Source organism: Colletotrichum fructicola (assembly GCF_000319635.2).
Source record: "Colletotrichum fructicola Nara gc5 chromosome Unknown KSG_Nara_v1_contig03, whole genome shotgun sequence".
Lineage (NCBI taxonomy): Eukaryota > Fungi > Ascomycota > Sordariomycetes > Glomerellales > Glomerellaceae > Colletotrichum > Colletotrichum fructicola.
In genome coordinates, this window is record NW_027094053.1 from 6,646,982 (window position 1) to 6,667,273 (window position 20,292).

Sequence of the window (20,292 nt, forward strand, 5' to 3'; positions counted from 1 at the left end):
TCGCAGCATATTTCTATCGTTAGACAGTCAAGCGCTGGCGTATTGTGAACTTGGGATAGCCTGAGTTGGCAAACAACAGGGTACGGATATCGTGTTCAACATTGGAACATCTAGTTGGCTTCTATGGGACAACAGTAGCCTTTGCCTCCGCTTGACGCCCAAAGAGTCAGCAAGAAGCAAATCGATCAGAGGTCCTCGGGCAGGGAATCTTTTCATTGTTGGGAGCTTACTGGTTATTTCGACATGCGTCTGCCCATCCTTGGCGTCTGCAATCTCTTCAACAGTTCTATACCAACCGGTTTCAACTCGGCTCATCTCAGAGTTGTGCAGGCTTCTCGATAGCCGGGAATGTTGCGTAAAATGCACCCATAAACCTGAATAACAAGTCCTCCCTCCCCTCGGGTGCGGTTACGAAGAGTCCGAAAGGCTGTCCGTTAGTCTCGAGGTTCCCCAAAGGAACGGTCGCGATCGGCCATCCTGCGGCCCCCGCGAAGCCGACGGCGATGGAGTCCGAAGCGGACACAATGACGTCCACTTGTGCTTCTCGCATGGCCCTTCCCAGTCCGTCAATGCCTGCAAGCCGTCGAACCTCAGAGACCGCTGCCTGGTGCTCGGCTTCCGTCATGGCCGTTGCCGCGACTAGGGCTGCCTCAAGTTCTGTCTGCGTTGTATGGGCTTCCATCTCATTAGCACAGCCGCTCTGATCCCCTTTACAGTGGCAACACTCACGAGGAGGCAAAGCTTCATCCGCATGGTCTTTATTCCAAGCAACGACATCCTCGAGAGTTTTCATATCTCCGGTCTCAGGATCGAAATTACCGGCGAACTTCTTCACCTGAGACGAGAACTCATGGTCTGTGATGTGAGCATGACTGCGAGCAAGATATCGAGATGGCCTCAGGGCAACTCACAAGCGATGGTGTGAAGTGTCTGCTTGTCGTGGATGACCGTATCGTAGGCTGGTAGCTCGATAGGATACACGACGCGGGCTCCGGCACCACGCATCCTGTCCACTGCGTCCTTCCAAGAGGCTCGCTGAAGTAGATGTCAATCTCAGGATGGGTGGATGACATTAGAGAACCTACCACATGGGAGTGCCCCCATTTGTTCACCCCAGTCTCATGAATGCCCCAGAGAACGTCGGCAATACCCACGGAAAGCCCCTCCCAGCTGTCGCTGACCTCGAATTTTGGGATGTCGCCAAGGGGACCCTCAGTCTGGGTACCTACCAGTATCTCGGCGAGAGTCACCAAGTCACACGGATCCCTGGCCATTAGTCCGATACTGTCGAAGCTGGAGCTCAACTTGAAGACCCCATCCGTCGGTATCAAGCTTGGCGTGGGCTTCATAGCGTACAGTCCCGAAAGGCTTGCTGGGTATACAGTCGAGCCGGATGTCTCTGTGCCGATGGCCAGCGGACAGAAGCCGGAGGCAATGGATACCGCCGACCCGGATGAAGAACCCCCAGCGATCTTTCGCAACTTAGCTCTTGCTTATTTCGTCCCTATGATCCTCACTTACTGGTTGTTCGTTTTCGGAAAGACCATCACGGCGGTATGGTGACTTCGTCTGGCCACCAAAGGCGCTCCACCCCACCGGCGTATCATTAGATCTGCGTCCGTCAGCAGCTGATGGTATCATGAGAGGGCAAATCAAGCACTTGAGACCACAGAACTCCTGCATGCTGTCAGTATAAGGGACTTATCCTGTTTTCAACTTCGCTTACTGTCATGTTGCCCTTCCCAATAATGATGAGACCGGCGTGAAGCAGTTTCTCGACCACCGAGGCATTATTGAGTGCTGTCATCGACGCGAAAGCATGGGCGCCAGCAGTTGTAGGCATACCCAAGTCCTTATGGGTAATGAAGGTATCCTATGTATGCATCAGTCGTCTCAATCTCTATAAGGACGTTATCGGCCATCTCACCTTGACCACGACAGGTATCCCATGCAGTCTACTCCGGACATGTCCCTCTCGTCTCTCCTTGTCAAGCTCATCGGCCCTACTCAGAACTACGTAGTCAGGGCAGACGCTTATCAAGGCATTCAAGACTCCATTATGGCTTTCAATCTGTTGTAGACAAGCCTCAACCAGCTGCCGGCTCGTAAGTGACCCAGACACAAGCTTCTCTTGGAGGCTTAAGGCGGTGGAAAATGTGAGCGTTGTTGCAGGCGGAGCCATGTCGAAAAGGAGGCTCACGGAGCTTCTATGGGCTCTTTTCTTCTGATTTAAGGTTCTTTCAAGGCGTCGACAAATGAGCAGTTTGTTCTATGTTGCGGTATGCTACAGGAACTTTTGTCATCGATGCCCCTCATTTGGATGAGAGGCTACAGCGATGTGTGGGCCGCTTTCAACCCTTGATCTATCTGCCTAATCCATTGATAAGCAGCAACCTACTTTCCAATGTCAGCAATCATAGCTAGAAAGATTACAAAACTTCATTCCTGAAGCTTGGGTGGCTATCACATGGGAGTTCATCCAGACCTTGGATGAGTGACGCGGGGGCCTAGACTGGCACTCAGCTGGCACCGCCTGGCCATACAGCATCAGTTCCCGACCGGCCGAGTGTCTTCTGATGATGACCTCATACGTCAGCCAGCTCGGCCGGGAAGCCACGCGGCGCAATGGCATCAACCATGCATCAAACACGCTAGGGCCCTTCGATCAAAGACACCGACCGAAACGGAAGCAAGAAGCGTAGAGAAATCAACCCGAAGAGATGGATTCAGAGCCAAAGCCCATGACCCGCCGCACCGTCGTCTCGTCTTTCATCTTCAAGTTTCCTCCAGACGGCGGTCTTCAGGTCGCCTTGTTCCGACGGAGCGATAAGGTGCGGACGTACCAGTAAGTTTCTATTACCATGCCATGGAGTCATCAGATACTGAGCAGTTCCCACAGAGGTCGTCTTGCTCCCGTATCGGGCAGTGTGGATAAGGAAGACCCGTCGCCTCTGCATGCCGCATGGCGTGAGATCAAGGAAGAGACGGGCTTGACGCCTGCAAATCTCACGCTCTGGCGCCAGGGCAAGGACTACCGCTTCGCCGAGGAGAAGATTGGACGCGAGTGGATCATCCACCCGTTCGCCTTCCGGCTCAAGTCCCCGGATGACGAATCTCGAATTCAGATCGACTGGGAGCACACAGGGTTCCAATGGTTCGATCCCCATGAGGTCCGTGATATCGATGAGTTTGGAGGCGTGCCACGGCTAGCAGAAAGTCTGCGTCGGGTATGGTTCGAGGTCGAACTTGGGAACAAGAGGGGAGAGATGCTCAACCAGGGGTTGCTGGCCCTGCAGAGGGACCATGAGAGTGGAGCGAGACAGCTGGCCGGCAAGGCGCTTCAGATCCTCATCAGTTTGATCAAAGAGGGTGACGAGTCTTTAGATCAATGGTGGAAAAGCGCGAGGCTTGCGGCGTGGCATCTGTGGAAGAACGGGCGGGAGAGCATGGGTGCTGCAATCCTAAATGTGCTCGTGAGGTCGCTGGCTGTCATCGAAGACGAAGTGAAGAGGGCTGATGAGGTGTCTCCGGAATTCCTGAGCACTGTTACTGGAAAGTTGCAACAGTACGCGGCATCGAGGGATGAATCCGTCGACGATATTTGGAAATCTCTGAAAGGCTTCCTCCAGGAGAACCACGACTCCGGAAAGCCGATTCGCATCCTGACTCTTTCGTCTAGTTCGACAATACTCGAGTGTCTTCATAGAGCCATCTTGGGCTTCCGCTCCGAATTCGACATCAGGATCCTTGAATCACGCCCACTCTTTGAAGGGGTCTCGATGGCCTCGAGACTAGTTGGCCGTCTGCAAGAATCCGGGGCTGAAAGGGAAAAGAAAGTCGAGGTATCCATTTATACCGACGCCGCCGCTGCAATTGCCAGCGAGGCCATCGATTTGGTCTTCATCGGCGCGGACTTGATTGCAAAAGATGGGTCGACGAGTAACAAGACAGGCTCGCTACCGGCAGTGCTCTCGGCCAGGCACTGCGCTCCCCATGCGAAGGTGTTGGTACTGGCAGAGAACGAGAAGATTCTACCCTATGAGCCACCCTCGCGTGAAGAGAATGACATCGAGGAGGTTTTCGTGTCCTGGAGGAGGGAAGACTCCCTGCGGGAGGCCACATCGACGGTGCTTAGCTATTCACAGAAGGGAACGCCCGAGGGTCACGGTCTGCAGGCGACCGTGAAGAACGTCTACTTCGAGTGGGTTCCTACGACTCTCATCGACGGGTACATGTTCGAAGATGGACAGAAGGGTGCACAAGATATCTCGGCTCTTGCGGATCATATTCGCGGCGAGGCAGATGCCTACTTCGCCAACGTCTGATTATAGACATTATGGGAGGGAACATCAGCCATCCATGTAGACGGCGCTTCATCAAAGACCGTAGATGAATGTCCACTTTCTGTCGGCGTACCGCGTACTGTCGACTCGCTCCCTTTCAATGTCTTCTGAAGTCTTTTGTCGCAGAATCTCAATCTTTCTCCGGTTGACCCGTACCAATATGAATCTGTACGACAGATATCCGACGAGGGCTGCTGCCACGAAGCCCAAAGTGACATAGAAAGGAAGTCTGTAGTTCGGTTTGTAGCGATCGCGGTAGAGCTGCGCCCCAATCACACCGGCGAGGTTTCCGAACCCGTTCGCGCCAAGGACAATGGCTCTCTTCCCAGGCTCTGTACAACCAAAAGAGTTAGCAAGTTTGCAATGCAGTGCGAGGCTTAGATCCATACCTGGGTTGTTTCCACTCAACCAAGCAACAGTCAGGGGCGCAGCGACATAGCTGCCAAGTAGGAGCACGCAAAGAGCTGCATACTTCCCAGCGTGTGACTCAACGGTGACCGTGGCGATCAGTCCAACGAGAGCAATCACAATTCCTCCCACAATATGATATCCACGTTCCTTGCTATTTGAATGTTAGCCAACACAATCCGCAGTACCTAGTGGAAAAGCGAAAGACGCACTGGTAGTCCGAGCTCAAGGCAAACAAGTACAAGCCAAGAGCGCCGCAAACATACGGTGGAACGGACATCTAAATAGTTAGCAAATTTCACATAGTTGATGCATCAAAACCTACCAAGTTGGCCTGTATGGAAGAATATCCAAGCCCCTGCACCACGAGTGGAAGAAACACCGAAAAGGCTTGTCCTGGCACGCTGGCGCAGATGTTGAACACCAAAACGTACCAGAACTTCCAGTCTCGAAGTGTCTCGAGGAAGTCTCTTTTCTTTAAGCGTTCGTTTTCGATGCCGTTCTTGCTGTAGGTGTGCTCGACGAAGAGTGCATTGTCCTGTCTCATCCGTTCTGCTGCAAACTGCTGTTCGTCCGGCGTCAAGAACCAAGCAGATCCAGGACCCGATGGCAGGAAGAACCAAGCTATAAGGCCAAAGAAGATGGTCAGAGTTCCCTCAATGATGAATAGGTATTGCCAATTCTTCAAGATTCCGTCGCGCAAATGGAAGACGCCGTAGGCTGTGAATTCATTAGCACCTGTTGACTCTTCACAACTCGACTTCCACAAATTGGCCGCACGTTTCGGTCGTATCCGAGGCACTTTGACAAACAGACGTCCAGGGCGGATCGTTTAGAGGCCTTCGAAGTGCATCTTGAAAGTGCAGCACAGCGACGAAATCAACTCTGTCAACGTACCAATTGCTCCAGAGAAAGCCCCCGCAACGGCATATTGTCCGTAGAAAAGACCGACGCGAACCGCGAGGTCGTATCTGCAGTAGAAGAATGACAGATAGGCGACGGCAGTGGGATAAAAACCGGCTTCGAAGGCGCCGATCAGGAGGCGAGTGGCAATGAGTGCATCTGTTTACGCAGCAATTAGCCAATTTCCAACAAAATCGCACGAAATAACTGACCTCGTCCTTTGATGAAGGCCTGGACCAAGGTGATGAACCCCCAACCGATCTGTCGTTGCCAAGGTTAGCAAAACCTGCGTTTTTCGGGTTGTGGAGGTCTTGTGTAACCTACCATCATAATGGGTATCCAGTGCTTCGCCCCAAGCCATCGACCAATGGCTGCCGAAGGAGGTTGAAACACAACAAAAGTAATGAAGAACAGAGATACCGCTAGGTTCAGATCATCTGGAACAGCTCCAATGTCCGCGGTGAAGCCTTGAAAATGGAATGCAGTGTCAGTGATCCAGAAAATGCCTCGATTTCAGGGAATGCCTCAGCAAACTCGGTTCAACATACCTTGGGTTTGTGCATTTCCCACATTTCCTCTATCAAGGCCATTGAAAAGATAGAGAATGGAAAGAAGAGGGAGCAGAGAAATATCCATCTTCCGATTAATGCGTCGATGCATGGCAGCTTCGTTGACCGGCTCAAGGCCATTGTCTCCTTGGACACGTAGGGGCTTGCCATCCGAAAACCAGGAGATAGTCTCCTGGGTCTCGGCGCTGTTGGACATTCGGCTCATCTTTTTTCTTTGCTTTTTCCGTTCCGTTGATATCAGTCTCGTAACTGCTGGTTATTTCCAGGGGCCCCAATCTCCAATCTCCCTCGCTCCGGAGCGTCCCTTTATAGCCGACAATTTCATGGGCAAATGCGGCTCGTTCACGACACGGCGTGCTGGCGGGAAAGCCTGTCTCTGCAAAATCGAAATTTTGAGCCTCATCTGCCTGCTTCTGTCGTCATGGCATTATTCGATGTCATGCTAACAGTCATAAGGCAGCTGCTGCGGTCATGATTTGCCGTGCTCAGCCCTAAGAGGCTCATTGTCTGTAGAGGGTGCCTTGAATGCAGAATGCTGGACGGTGAGTGGTTAAATGGAACAGAAATGGCAAGTGTACCACATAAGCAGACAGAAGGCGGGTTTCAACCAGTCTGCGCTGCAGGTGTCTTCGTTTTTGGCCTCTTCCCCTCCCAAGAGTGGAGAGAGTCAGATCGATAATTCGGTGAAAGGGGATGGAACCATAAGTCTTGTCCGGACTCTCCGTCAGTGCATCACGTCAGTCGACGCCCGCTTCAACGGTTTCGGCCATCTTCGGTCTACAGGGCTACTGCACAGTACTTCTCATCTAACTGGAGAGCCCGGCCACGAGACGGGGGCCTTCAATGTCTTTTGGCCCCCAGCGGCATTTCGTCCGTGTGGGACCACGGCCGGCCAGAGTCACCCACGCGCCGTGGTGTGTGCGCGCACCCTGCCCCCAGCTCCGAAGGGGGGCATTAGCTTCTTACACCGTTGGAGAATTTAGTCTTTGGGCAGACTCAGCCAGGCCGTTCTAGGGTTAGTGAAACGGGGAACGAGGGGAACCTGGGCAAAAGACAAAAGAGCAGATGGAGTAATGGAGGGTGGGCAGGATCAACTAACTTCACATTTGACGTCCATGGATCAGGGGATGACTGCTCTTCACCCAATCCAACAGCCAAGTTCGCAGGTTGATGACGGGGGGTTTGGGGCATGCAAGTTGCCTGTGGGTGGCGGGCGGCAGGCATTGATTGATCGGTGAACGGCACTCTCTCTCCGCTGCTAAAGCGTTTGATTCACAGGGGGTTGTCTTGGTTGGAAACAGATATGGCGGGCAGAAAGTTGTGTCTCATTTTCAGATCAGAACGAACGCCTCGATTCACACATTCACATTAGGAGGGGCATACTGGTCAGGCGGCCTTTATCGGTCAGCCCAGCCTGGCCTAGTCGAGTCCAGATCGCGAACCTGAAGAAAGTACCATGCAGAGTAAGATCTAACGGTGACGCCAGGGGCCTGGGACGTGGACCTTGGCGACATGTGGAAGCAGCTATCAGCCCTGTATCCTGACCCAGATCCCAGGGCCTCAATTGGTGTGCTTCTTTGATCCTTCGGCTGGTGTCTCAGTTTCTTCCCGAGCGCTCGGTGCCGATCCATCTCGTGCATCTACGGAGTACTCGATTGGGCGTAGATCAAGTGAGACTTGATCTGATAGGTTGAAAATACAAAACTTGTAAATGGAAAGAAACGTCCACGATGCCTTCGCAAAATATCGCAGATCTGGCAAGAGGTCTGTGAGTGAATACACTTTGGGGTCACTTGCGGTAGTATCTTCCTCTGTGGAATTCTTCAGGACAAAAATGGGGGTGGGCGGAGTGATGTACCTGGAAAGTAACGTCTGTTCCTTTGTCTAGCTGAGGTCTTTGGCTAGCCGCGATGGGCGCCTCCAATTTTGGAGATCATGCCCGGCTCCGATGGCCATGGAGGTGGCCGCCAAGTCCGGCCAAGAGCAGAGTCAAAAAGCCGGATTCACCCGTTGTTTTGTTTTGCGGAGGAAAGGGGCGTTTTAATATGTAAAGTCGCAGTGTGCCAGATTTGCATTTTGACCTTCTTCTTTTGATGTCGACAGACCTACCATCCGGCGTTGTCGTCTTCTTTTCCATCAGAATGGTACGATCTTTAGTTCAACCCATCTTTGATTGAGCAGGCACACGTGTCCTGAGGGGTCCTGGCCTGTTCGACGCTCCACGCCGTTGAGGGACCCCTATCTCTCCTTCCAATCGGTCGACTCGGGCCATTGACAACCGCTGTGGACATCTTGCCTTGCCGGCATTGTACAATGTGGGTTGCTGCGGCAGACCGTTTCCTGTCAGTTGAGCTTGTGTAACCTAACCCACCTCGGAGGCACCTGAATGTTGCGCAGGCCGATCGAACCCACACGATGTCGGGGCCACTCCGACATCCTTGTCAAGGCCTTCCTTCTTCAGGTTCTCAAGACGTAAACGGTTCTCTGTGATTGGAATAACAATATCAAACGAATGGATCTCCTCTATCCATCATGCTATCCATCATGGACGAACCCGGCCTTTCTCAACAAAGAAGAACGGTCTCCCACCTAGGGTTGCACTTTTCCCACTTGTAAGTCCATGTCTTTCCCACATCAAGCCTTTCCGCAACAAGCGTCTTAAATGGTGGACGTCTTACTCTACCATCATGGCACACATGTATCGCGGCCCATTCCAGCTATCCATGAGAGTAAATAATTTCCTTCTCGATCTCGATTCCAATCACCTCCAGTTCACGGCGAAGTCGAAGGACCGATCAATGCCGCCGACACCCCGTCGCACTTGAACAAAACTACGACTCACCTGATTCATGCCGCCCACCACTTCACCGCTTTTAGTACAGATCGCCACATCGACAAACTTGTCGACACTATCCTTCTTTGCCCCCTGAGGACGTTGCGGATTAGTCTCCCGCCGGCCGACGAGCATGAATAAGAACGAGGCCGCCGCACCGCAAAAAGCAGTCGATCCCAGCAAGGGAACAACAATGATTCAGGTTAAAAGTATGGGGGTCAAAACGCGTGGCCAATTGCCGGCCGCAAGCCATGAAGGCATTACCTCTAGACCAGGTCGGAAGTCCAACCCACTGGTAGTCCAGCCGTCCTCCTCATGTCTCTCTTCGACCAACCAGTGCATGCTTGTTCTCTCCTGAGCTCGCAAGCCTTTCGTCTTGACCCAGTAGCGATGCAAAAGACTGAGATGCTCCAGAACATCTTCTACTACGCAGTAGTCTTATTCTGTCAGTCCAATCTCACCAACATCCATTGGCAGTGTGCTTCTATGTGTTTTGCTGTACGATGTTCGACTCCAGCTCGTGATATCCCGTACATTGGCTCGTCCGTATTGCACGCATACCTGGGCAGCTCCACAAAAAGACATGAACGAGGCACTTCTCGGACAACCCCAGGCCCCTAGCACACTGGGCCCAAAAGCGACAGTGATGAACTGAACACGTTTTCCGCTCTCGAGAAGGCTCCCAAGCATCTTCGAGAATACACAGCCGGAGTGAAGAATAGTCTTCTACCCATGTCCAGTGTTCCCCAAAGCTTGGTTTCTCAGGGATGCTGAGGACAAGACTGGATTAGTCCGACCGAATGTTTCCGCGAAACAATACGGCCTGACTCTTTAGGTCGTTTGGTACATAGTAGTCTGTTTCGGAAGCTTTTGTTGCTGGCGTGGACGTTTTCCATCTCGTATTCTACGCGAAATCTTCCGTTGCAATAGCGATTGGACACATGGAAAGTGAGGATGATCTGGTGATCGGTGATTAAACAGCATCGGTCTGACAAAGCTCGCTCCTACGTCGTCCACCCGATCGGGTCCGTAGCAATCTATCTGCTGATATGGTAATTCTGTTGGATCTAGATGCTGCTGTGGCATATCGAGAATTGAGCGGTTGCTCTACTGCCCCGAACGCGAATGTGTTTTTGGGGTCTCGGCCGCCCGTAACCCCCTGGTAGCCCCTTCCATCTCGGTCATTCGGGGCTGTAACCATGATCAGAGGCACCGAACTGTAGTTTTTCATGGCACCAATTCTCACAGGCTCCGGCACAGGCTCCGGCACAGGCACATCAGGAATGGTGCGCATTGGGACGACCCTGAACGCAGCGCATACCAAAATCTCAACACGGAGATATCGTGTTGCTGGGGAGATCTTGACAATCGACCTGAATCAGAGTATTTCGACTTAGCTAGCTTTCAGACTGCTTGCTGGCCATGTAATTTGACGCGAAAGTAGGAAATGACAGGATCACGGCTGGTCTCAAGTTGTCTGTCATGCTACCACAAGTGACAACAGAGATGACTTCGCCCTTCTGCAGCATTCCTGCAGCATCTCGTCTTCGGGCTTCCTAAGTAGCGACAATCTATGCAGCCCCGACACGAGTGAGGACGCCCTCTTCATGCTCGGGCGAACGCTATTATTGACGTTGTGTTTTCCGAGTCACAGCCTAGGTTCGGATCCCACAAAGCCTTCTCTCTGGTGGTTACCTCCGAGAGCGTCCACATGCTCCTTTTGCCCGTTAAGTAGCGCAGCATCAGCAGGGGTGCACGCATGGTGAAAGGATCATCACTGGACTGGTTCTCCTGACACTGGTCTACACGAGATCTTGGGGTTTTTTTGGACTGCGACCGTCCAGCGAGACCGCACACGACTCACAGCATTCTGCCCATTCAACTGATCGAACCTTATATGAATCATCTTCCGACTAAGATATTTTTTGTCGAAGTCGAATAAGCCATGAAACTGCATATTCAGTCTCGATGTCTTCAAAGGATTGATCTTATGATCTTGTAGCCGAGACTACGTTCTATGGTACCTTGGCACGTTGTGCGGTAGTAATATTCTCGTCAGAATGTCTGCCGATGCAGTAGACTCCAAATAATCTCCTCGCCATCGATATCACTTGACATGTCTCATCCATGACACGCATGATGCAGCTCCGTAGACCGCGATTCAATCTCAACATTCATTATGCTCGATTTTGAATCGCGCGACCCTATGTAGGTTGCCACCTGCGGGATAGGGGGAATGGGGAGAGTAGGCAGATGCGAAAGGTGGTAGCGACGGAGATAGAGTTTGGATCGCAATTTTGGGTGGAAAGGGGGAGTCGAGGATGTGTAGCATACGATACGGTAGTGTACGCATAGCTTGCGTACAATTTCACTATTATTTTAGCACTTGCAACTGAAAATCTACATAAGGGAATAGAGACGGTAATGTCAATAAGCTATCCAGAATGCGCCGCACAACGTTGTGCGGCCAAAGTGACGTATTGTATGTGTGAACAATCGACATTAGATGCCTGAAGTACTTTTATGTAACCTTGTCCAGCCAACTAGGTCTCACTTTTTGGGCTAACATTGCGGTGAAGTCTAAAGTAAATCGGGAAAAATATCACTGTTTCAGCCGAAAACGATTCTCCCATTGTCGTCGTAAAGCTTCCAGGTTGCTGCTGTACAGAATAGCGAGTGGACAACACCAACCGACATTATTAATCTAAGCTTTCAGTTCTCATTGAATTGTCTGGAGATGCAAAATTCTTCACTAGGGACACTGATCTTGGGTGTTGCTGTTGCTGTGGGCTGATACAATGTCTAAGTAGGTACATCAAGGGGTCACCACCACACCGACAATCCGAGCTGCTGAGCCCTTACCCCGAAGGAACACTACAATTTTCCCCTTCTTACTGACTTCTTCCTTATTCCCAATCTTTTGCGCCACATAGCTTTAAACATTGTGAAACGCCTGCCTTGAATAATATGCTGGGAATTCTCTGCGCACCTCTCAAGCAGGAATTAGGGCTCTCGAAGATCCCGCTTTCGAGGAATTTTGGGCCCTTTTCTTGGTTCTAGAGTCAAGACGTTGCACCGACTGCTTTGCTAATTTTCAGCGACTGCACTTGAGCATCTTCGAATGAGCTATCAAATGTTTCCGAAGTGCTCCGGGGCTACCATGTGGTCTTTTTGTTCTTCCATTAGATGTTCAAGTTACCATCTCCGGCTCATTTTCACTATAAAAATGTTCTGCCAGAAATAAGGATATCACTGGCTCTTACCGTTAGATACCTTGCATTTTCCTTTTCAAGTTGCCATAACTTAATTTAAACGGTTATGTCCAGGCCCTCACCCGTACTTCTACCACATTATGTATCCTCACCACGCACCCTGTGTGGAATACAAGCGGCAGAGTTGCAACTTAGTTTGAGCCACAAGCAACACACTAATAAAGGAATTAAAACGTAAACAGGTCTGTTTTTAGTCGATATCCTCATATCTGGGCAGAATTCCACGTGTTAGGAGTCAGATGAAAGATATAACTCCCGACGCGAGTTTGCTCCAATCCTCTGCGAAATCAAAAGTTTTGAATCTCATAAAATCCAAGTCAACAATCCGTGGTTGATTATTCGAAGGAAAAACCTTCTAAGTCCCAAATATCACAATGCTTAATAATCTTACAATCCGAAGTGATAACATGTCCTGTGCCTTTTACCTTTCATAACTGTTTGAAAGTGCCTTCATATCCGTAACGCTTGCTGTCGTTCTTTCCTGAACACACAACGCACACGTCTTCATATAATCATGTTCTCTTAACAATCCTGCGATGCCTTTGTGGTGTATCATTTCCCATCAGATCCGTGAAACCAATATTCATGAATCATACGCTTCACCGCCTTAAACCTTGCGATAAGGATCCGAGACCGAGGAGCCGCGGCTGGCGTCGCCAACAGGGTTGAGGGGGATCGGGGCATGCACACCTCTCTTGTCATCCTCTACCACAACTTGACGAGGCTGGCGACTGCGACGGAATTCACTGATAGCAGCAACCAGAATCCAAGCCACGCCGAGAATGGCGGCGAGTACAGCGTAGGCGATCTTGAATTCTCTGGGGGAGTTGGAAATGTACAGTCCGAGACCACCGTTGATGATGCCGAGCGGGATCAGAAGACGGCCGATGATGAGATGCAGGTAAGACCAAAATTGGCGACGACCGTACTTCTTGAACTGCACGTGATGGATGTAACCGAAAATAGGCTGGAAGAAGAAAATGGCCAGGAGGACGAGACCGATGATAGGGTGAAAGTTGATGGTGCTGATCTCGAACTTGGGGAAACGTCAGCAAGGAACATCGATGATGAGGGGCATGAAAACACTCACCAGGCTGGTGCCACCAAGTCTGACCATCTGAGTCAGCTGAATACCCAGGGCCGCTGCTGCGATGTAGAGGACGAAGCCGGCCATCTGAATAAGAGCATGCACGATCCAGCCAAAGCGTCCAGGGACGAGTCTCATCGCAACCGAGCCGACGGGAAACACGATGACGAAGGCGATCGTGGCAAGAACTCCGTGAATCCTCCGAATGTGCATCGCTTCTGTGATGTTGAAGCCTACGAAATTGCCAAAGTTTCCACCGAAGCCATTCCCATTGCCGTTGCCATTTCCATTTCCGTTGCCGCTACCCGGGAAATTTGGGAATTGTTGGGCCGTCGCTATTGAGGCTGGTATTGTGTTAGTAGAAGCTACCATACGATTAGAGTGACCGGAACTTACCCAGGGCCACAAGGCCGAATAGTGTGAGTGTCGTCGTGCTCATAATGTGTCTTACTCTTTTGCTTTTTCTGCTAAAAGACCAGTAGATTCAAATATCGTTTCTTTCTGTTCACCAAGAAAAGTTCTGCAACTTTGACAAGATTGCAAGAAAGCTCAGACTCGAAATAAAGAAAAGAAGTTGGGAAACATTTGACAGGCGGCGCTTATCATTTAACAAGACTACCATGGCGGCGGCGCTATCTTGTCTTGCAAATCCACGGAGCTGTGCTTGGGGATGTGCGAGCACGGCCACGGAACGGTGACCGAGTGACCGACGTGGCCGACAAGCCAATGGCTGAGCCGCCGATTTTCAGATCTTGGCACCTGGGCAGCGCGCACGACCTACGCGTGATGGTGTCATTGGTGGCCGTGACAGAAAGCATGGCTCATCTGCAGCGCAGCGGTGGTCGATCCGAACTTGTTTCCTCCCAATGTCTTCCTGTCGAACTGCGGGTGCGTTCGAGGCGTCAAAGAGGATGCCAAGACAGGGATGCCGGGTGTGGCTGAGAGGATCTGAGGGTTCAAGCCTTCCTGTCTCTCGCGAGCACGTCCTCATCTGTTCGTGTTCGTGCTTGTGCTTGCTGACAGGACAGGAAGGATTCTGACAATTTTGTGATAAGCTGAGGGAAGCAGGGTTTCATTGCTGAGTGAGCTGTTTTACAGCTGCCAAGATTGGTCCGTCTGCGGGTTTTCTGTCTGTTGTGATGCCTGTGCATGACGCGGCCGCGAGGCTCGAGTCAAATTGATGTAATGAAGGGACCCTGTGGTTGGTGAAGCCGTCGTTGCGGTTGTGCATGAAACCCGGTTCCTGCAGCAGTCGGCGAAACGGAGCGTCGATGGTCTCACACTGGCTTCTGTTAGTGTCTTTGCCGCTGGTTAGCTATGTGTCCTTATCACAAGCAGTTGGGGGATCGACGTTGGGATTGACCCGGGACGCCGTTTGGGTTCTTTGATACATTATGCTGTATTAATCTGGCGGCGGCCTAGCCACACATTCATGTCTAACTACCTCACGATGCATCGGGTTCATCCCGCTGAGCGCTCGCCAGTTGGCTTTGCAGCCCACGTTTTCCGACCTGCATCGCCCGTTCAATCTCCCGTTCTTCCTCCCGCAGCCGAGCCTTGCCCATTTCGAGGCTCCGCTGCTGCCTTCGTTTCTGTTCCGCGACCTTGTCCTCATGCTCTCGCAGTGCCTTTTCTCTCCGGTCCCTGGCTTCTCTAGCCTTCCGCGTAGTCTCATCTTCTTCCGCGGTGGTCTCGCCCTCTGGTGGTGGGTCCAGGGTCTGGATGTACGCCTGAATAAGAGGATCTCTTACTTGCACGGGCAGGGAGATGTATCTGATGTCAACCAACAACTGTGGTGGCAGACGCGACAGATTCGTCTTGTTGTTTAATGCAGAAAGCGGTAATGACTTGAGAAGTGTGGCGAGGTCCGTTTTGAGCGTTGCTTGAGGCATCTTTAGACGATTGATATGCTCTCGGTACCACTTCTCGCGGTCTTTGTCTTTGACGTAGGGGTCCGTCATCGCCGGTTCCTTCCGATATTTCCTCTTGAACTCCTGCCAGTAGAGCTTGGGCGATGCCTTTTCCTGCAGTAGTGCCATGTAGGGTATCCGAGGGTCCTTCTTCTCTTCCTTTGCCCGAAGCTCTTTGATCTCTCTGATCTTGTCCTTGGACCACTCCTGCCATGCGTCCTTCCTTGCTTTCATCGTATTGAGGATTGTGTATCTCGGATCCTCAATGATGTGACCGTCTTCGATAATCTTCTCCCACGTGTTGTACGGGTTTATGTTGAAATCGTCCAAAAGATCCCTGAACAGCGCAACGGCGTCCTCCTGCGAGAACTCTACGCCCTCCGCGCCTTCGGGCCATTCGTCCATGTTTCCGTCATCGTATTCGCCGGGGTCAAGTCCGTACGCCTCGCCCATTGCTTGCAGTTGGAACGCAATGTCAGCCTCGCTAAACTCCACCACTGCGTCATCGGCTGCTTCTTCCGTGCGCTGGCGCTTGGAGTTGTGTCCATCCTCGCCGTCGTCGCCCTCAGCCTCGTCGTCTGTGACTTCGACCTCTTCGTACTCTGAACTGTCGTCATTGCCATCATCGGGCAATCCTTCACTGACTTCGCGAGGCTGTTTTGGTTGCGCCCCGGGAGTTCCCTCCTTGGCGTCCGGACCTGCGCTTGCGATGCCTGCCTTCTCGCGTATCCTGGCCTTGTCCAACTCGAGGATGCCAGGCATCAGCTTCTCGGGGATTCTCCAGTAACTGGCATTCTTGTCCGGGTTATAGACGAATCGGCGACTATACTTTGTTTCGACAAGAATCCAAGGCTCATGTCCGGGTATAGGAGTCTTTGACTTGGGCTTGTCTATGGGTTCCGGACGCGGGCGCCCGTTGTCTCTGCCCCCTCTACCCCCGTGACCGAACCCGCCACGCTGCGCAGCGGGTGGCTGGTTCTGCGCATTGTACTGCGCCAGGTATGCATTTGCAACGTTCGGATCGGAGAGCTGCGGGATCGTCTGGTATTGAAAGAAGCTCGCGGAGGCGGACGGCGGCGCGGATGTTTGAGGTGCAGCGGCAACGGCGTCGGGCGCACTGGGTCTTGTGTATGTCGATTCTTTCGTTTCGGCGTTGTAGTAGTACTTGTGTCCCGTCGGCGCCGTATGCTCAGTCCATCCGGGCAGAAGAGGCGGCAATGGAGCGGCGTTATCTGACGGCTTGTATGTTGACCTGAGCATGTTGAGCAGCAAGGCGCGCAAGCGCAGCGAATATGGTCCCGATGTTGATGAAGAAAGCGATTGTTGATTTTTGAAGGTTGATGGCTGCCCAGGAACGAATCAGTGACGGCGAGACGGCGAAACGTCGGGTGCCGATAAGATAAGGTCGCCTTGGAGCTGAGGAAGGTACGGATAGCTCAGCTAGCTGCCCCAGTGACCCCTGCATCTCCGAACCGTCGCAGCTCGGCGAGTGACCAGCTGTCGGATTCTCCCAATCAAATGCTGAACGCCACATACGCAGAGCACCCCCCTTGATGTTCGTACCAATTCGACCAAACTAGGGGACAAATTGGTCTGGAGGATCTGCAGATTGATCAAGTGACGGTTGATAGTCTCTGGCGCTTTGCTTGCAACTGGAGTGTCTTTACTGCCGTTTCTGTCTCCGTCTCCGTTGTCTCTTTCGTTCACTCCTGCCTTTGTCTGGTGTTGTCGATGCTCAACAAACTGCTTCGCGCCTGCAGAGGGTGACTTTTCACGATGGCGCCCGGTCGTTCTGCATCAAGCGGGAATGCTGCGGCATCCGCATTCTCTCGTTTCTGGAAGGTATGTTTGCCTCCAATTACAGCGAGTTTGCTGGACCTGTCTAACTCGAGTCTCAGAGAACTCATGCGCCAGACTACCTAGGGTTCGCGATTCTGCTTGGTACCTGGATGCTGGTAGGCCACAACGCGACTGGTTGCGCCAAAGAGCTTGTCGTTAACTTTGTTGACTCAGATGCTTGTCTTCCTCGAGCCGTTCCACCGCATGTTCTTCATTAACGATCTTCGCATCTCTTATCCCCATGCAGAAGTTGAGCGTGTGCCTGTGTGTAAGTTCAACTCAATTTCTCATCTATTTGTGTGGTGTAATTGACCAGGATCGCAGACATGAACTTTGTTTACGCCCTCTTCGTGCCGCTGGGCGTTCTAATTATCTACAACCTTATGACGAAGGCTTCACCTCATAAGCATGAGGTTACCTACTTGAGCCTTGGTATCTCCGTCATCATGACCTCCTTCATCACAGACCTAATCAAGAACGCTGTTGGCCGACCAAGGCCCGACCTTTTGGCAAGATGTAAGCCTGCCGCTGGCACCAAGCCCGACCTGCTTGTCACCATCGACGTCTGCACAGAGAAGGCCCATCACCTCCTACATGATGGTTGGCGGTCCTTCCCCTCCGGTCACTCGTCCTTCTCCTTCGCTGGCCTCGGGTTCCTCAGCATTTTCCTCGCTGGCCAGCTGCACATCTTCCGCCACAACAGCGGCGGCCGTGATCTGAGCCGGGCGTTGATCTGTCTGGTGCCCCTACTTGGGGCTGCCTTGATTGCCATCAGCCGGTGCGAGGATTACCGACACGACGTTTACGACGTATGCGTGGGATCTCTGCTAGGATGGGTGGTTGCGTATTGGAGTTATCGACGACACTGGCCTAAGTTGACTGCGAAGGAATGTCATGAGCCTCATCCATACCCAGGTTCGGAGCCAAGGGCAGGCTGGAATCGACTGCGTGACGAGGAGGAAGCTGGGGATTCACGACCCGACGTAGGCTATGAATTAACCCAGCTAGACAGCCAAAGACGCTAATCACAGCAAGTAGGGTCCGCCGTAGAGTTCGAATGATACAGCATCACTACCAACAGCATCAGCATAGGCATCGAAACAGCGCCAGCCAGCAACGCATCTTCTCACCAACCTTTGCATTGATTTCGTGCATCCCTGCCTTGGATTACTTGCGTTGCCTTTATTGCCTTCATCATTGTCATTGTTGATACTATCTTCGCCTTCCTCGTTTGCGTTGCGCTTCCATCATATATCTGCCTTCACGGTTTGGTCTGTTGAACATGTCACATTACTGGATACATAGGGATACCATGGCTACGCATATGCACTGGCATCAATCAGCCTGTCTGGGGTTTGGGGCATCAATTCTATTGGTACATCAGGGTAAAGGGCATCCATCACGCCCAATCTATGTTTTGATTCTCATCATGCCATTATTTGTCCTCCGTAGACTCATCCTTCGCCAAGTCGTGCTCCTTCAGCAGTTCCTTGATCTCCTCCGCTGTCCAGAGGCGGTGGTAGATCTTGCCATCTTCCGTCTGGCCGACCGTGGCGAACTCGACTGTGGTGGTCGATTAGCAAACGAAGAACACCATGCAGTATTCGAAAAGAACTCACGCTTCTCAGCACTCAACTTTGTCGAGTCCATGGTCTTGCTCAGAACCTTGACCGCCATACCGCATGCCTCCTTCAGGGTGCAGTCCTCCTTGTAGTCCTGCTTGAGCAAGCTCTCAGCGCTAGCTCTGTTCGCACCAACGGCCGTAGCCTTCCATCCACCGTAGTTGCCTGAAGGGTTGCTCTGGTACAGCTGGAATTGTCTGCGGGGGTCCCAGCCGGCGTAGATGAAGGAAACACCGAACGGTCTGAGACCACCGTGTTGTGTGTAGCCCTGCTTGAGGTCGCAGAGTCTTCGGACGAGCTGTTCGCAGGGGATATCTTCGTTGTAGGTGAGGAGGTATCTTTGGGCGGCCTGGCGGGCATAGTTGATGAGAATGTTGGCATCGGCCGTCATACCAGCAACGGCAGCAAGCATGTTGCTAGAGAAGAGGTGGGTAAGTTAGTTGCTGCTATCGTAATGCCGTCCTCCAGAGAAAAAGAACCCAGGAAGCAAAGTTACATACTCGTTGACGATGTACAGCTTCTCGGCGGATGTGTCTTGCTCCAACAGCTTCGACGTCACCTTGCGCTCTGCAGCAAGAACGATTCCGTCCTTGGCGAGGATGCCAATGGCAGTGCCGGCGTGGGAGATGGCCTCGAGCGCATATTCGACCTGGTAGAGACGGCCCTCCGGCGAGAAGATGGTTGTCTGGAGACATTGTGTAAGTTTGCTGCTTCACCTTTCAATCGGTAGGTCTGCGGGCATAGCAGAGCAAGGGAAGAGCGGGGAGGGGCCTTACGCGGGAATCGTAACGACGAGACATGGCGGGCGACTGGTCAAATTGGCATCAACAGTATCCGGGCGGTGTATTTGCGGTGGCAGCGGACTCGGGGTGAGGCCGACGAAAATGGATTTGTTGTGCGGCGGAATGTGTTGTTTGTCGATTGGCAGGGAAGGCTGTTGCTTTGGGTGCAGCTTGAAGCTCCAGGCAATCGATGCACGCGTTAGCTCCTGTATTGCGCCCAGCCAGCCTGGACCCCAGCTGAGGTAAGAGCCAGCCCGGTGCAGTCGGGTACTTTCCACTTTGTACCTCCATTTGAGAGCACTGGCCCGAGCTTTTGCCGGGCGCCAGGTGAGCACAGGATTCTTACCTCATCGAATGATGGCTCACCGAAGTGGAAGCTCACCGAGGCGGGAAGAACATCAAGGTGTGACGCCGGGCCAATCTGCCTTAGGCAGAAATGATGCCCCCCGCCATTAGCAAAGCGCACGGCTCGGCTGGCGAGCTGCTCCTTCTGCACCTCAGCGGAAGGCCCAAGCCAGCGGTGCTGATTTGCTTACCTAACAGCGCAAAGAGTGGAGGCGATTCGGCATTTTCCCTCCAACCTCGCGCCGTTTTATCGCATCGACCGCCAGCCCACTCACATCCACGCCCGTCACCTCCACCTTTGCGCAAGCTCCCTTCTGCTCTCCCACACAACAGAAAAAAAGCGGCACGCGAACACCTCAACGCCCACCTCCAGACTCTG

General features: G+C 52.4%; 7 protein-coding genes across 7 annotated transcripts; 2 read left to right on the forward strand and 5 right to left on the reverse strand.

Moving 5' to 3' along the window:
* Positions 1–121: 121 nt before the first annotated feature.
* Positions 122–2,182, reverse strand: CGGC5_v006710 (putative amidase; the record flags this gene model as incomplete). Its single annotated transcript, XM_032031495.1, has 10 exons — positions 122–150; positions 231–286; positions 375–675; positions 730–855; positions 912–1,035; positions 1,086–1,472; positions 1,522–1,612; positions 1,661–1,677; positions 1,727–1,873; positions 1,928–2,182. 10 exons carry the CDS (start codon positions 2,180–2,182, stop codon positions 122–124), a joined length of 1,533 nt encoding a protein of 510 aa, XP_031889145.1.
* A 538-nt stretch (positions 2,183–2,720) lies between these two features.
* Positions 2,721–4,325, forward strand: mtnA (Methylthioribose-1-phosphate isomerase; the record flags this gene model as incomplete). Its single annotated transcript, XM_032031496.1, has 2 exons — positions 2,721–2,845; positions 2,900–4,325. The coding sequence occupies 2 exons, from the start codon at positions 2,721–2,723 to the stop codon at positions 4,323–4,325; spliced, it is 1,551 nt and encodes a 516-aa protein (XP_031889091.1).
* A 51-nt stretch (positions 4,326–4,376) lies between these two features.
* CGGC5_v006712 (putative transporter) lies at positions 4,377–6,428 on the reverse strand (the record flags this gene model as incomplete). Its single annotated transcript, XM_032031497.1, has 8 exons — positions 4,377–4,675; positions 4,733–4,905; positions 4,964–5,031; positions 5,077–5,471; positions 5,649–5,813; positions 5,867–5,915; positions 5,979–6,121; positions 6,203–6,428. 8 exons carry the CDS (start codon positions 6,426–6,428, stop codon positions 4,377–4,379), a joined length of 1,518 nt encoding a protein of 505 aa, XP_031889412.1.
* A 6,507-nt stretch (positions 6,429–12,935) lies between these two features.
* On the reverse strand, positions 12,936–13,854 carry CGGC5_v006713 (Cytochrome b561 and DOMON domain-containing protein; the record flags this gene model as incomplete). Its single annotated transcript, XM_032031498.1, has 3 exons — positions 12,936–13,364; positions 13,419–13,759; positions 13,812–13,854. The coding sequence occupies 3 exons, from the start codon at positions 13,852–13,854 to the stop codon at positions 12,936–12,938; spliced, it is 813 nt and encodes a 270-aa protein (XP_031889143.1).
* A 1,006-nt stretch (positions 13,855–14,860) lies between these two features.
* dre4 (Pre-mRNA-splicing factor dre4) lies at positions 14,861–16,585 on the reverse strand (the record flags this gene model as incomplete). The annotated part of the gene is made up of 1 exon (XM_032031499.1): positions 14,861–16,585. One exon carries the CDS (start codon positions 16,583–16,585, stop codon positions 14,861–14,863), a length of 1,725 nt encoding a protein of 574 aa, XP_031889090.1.
* Positions 16,586–17,101: 516 nt separating this feature from the next.
* On the forward strand, positions 17,102–18,214 carry DPP1 (Diacylglycerol pyrophosphate phosphatase 1; the record flags this gene model as incomplete). Its single annotated transcript, XM_032031501.1, has 5 exons — positions 17,102–17,167; positions 17,224–17,280; positions 17,339–17,432; positions 17,489–18,147; positions 18,203–18,214. The coding sequence occupies 5 exons, from the start codon at positions 17,102–17,104 to the stop codon at positions 18,212–18,214; spliced, it is 888 nt and encodes a 295-aa protein (XP_031889086.1).
* A 385-nt stretch (positions 18,215–18,599) lies between these two features.
* On the reverse strand, positions 18,600–19,586 carry CGGC5_v006716 (putative proteasome subunit alpha type-3; the record flags this gene model as incomplete). The annotated part of the gene is made up of 4 exons (XM_032031502.1): positions 18,600–18,727; positions 18,784–19,202; positions 19,287–19,471; positions 19,563–19,586. The coding sequence occupies 4 exons, from the start codon at positions 19,584–19,586 to the stop codon at positions 18,600–18,602; spliced, it is 756 nt and encodes a 251-aa protein (XP_031889085.1).
* Positions 19,587–20,292: the final 706 nt, after the last annotated feature.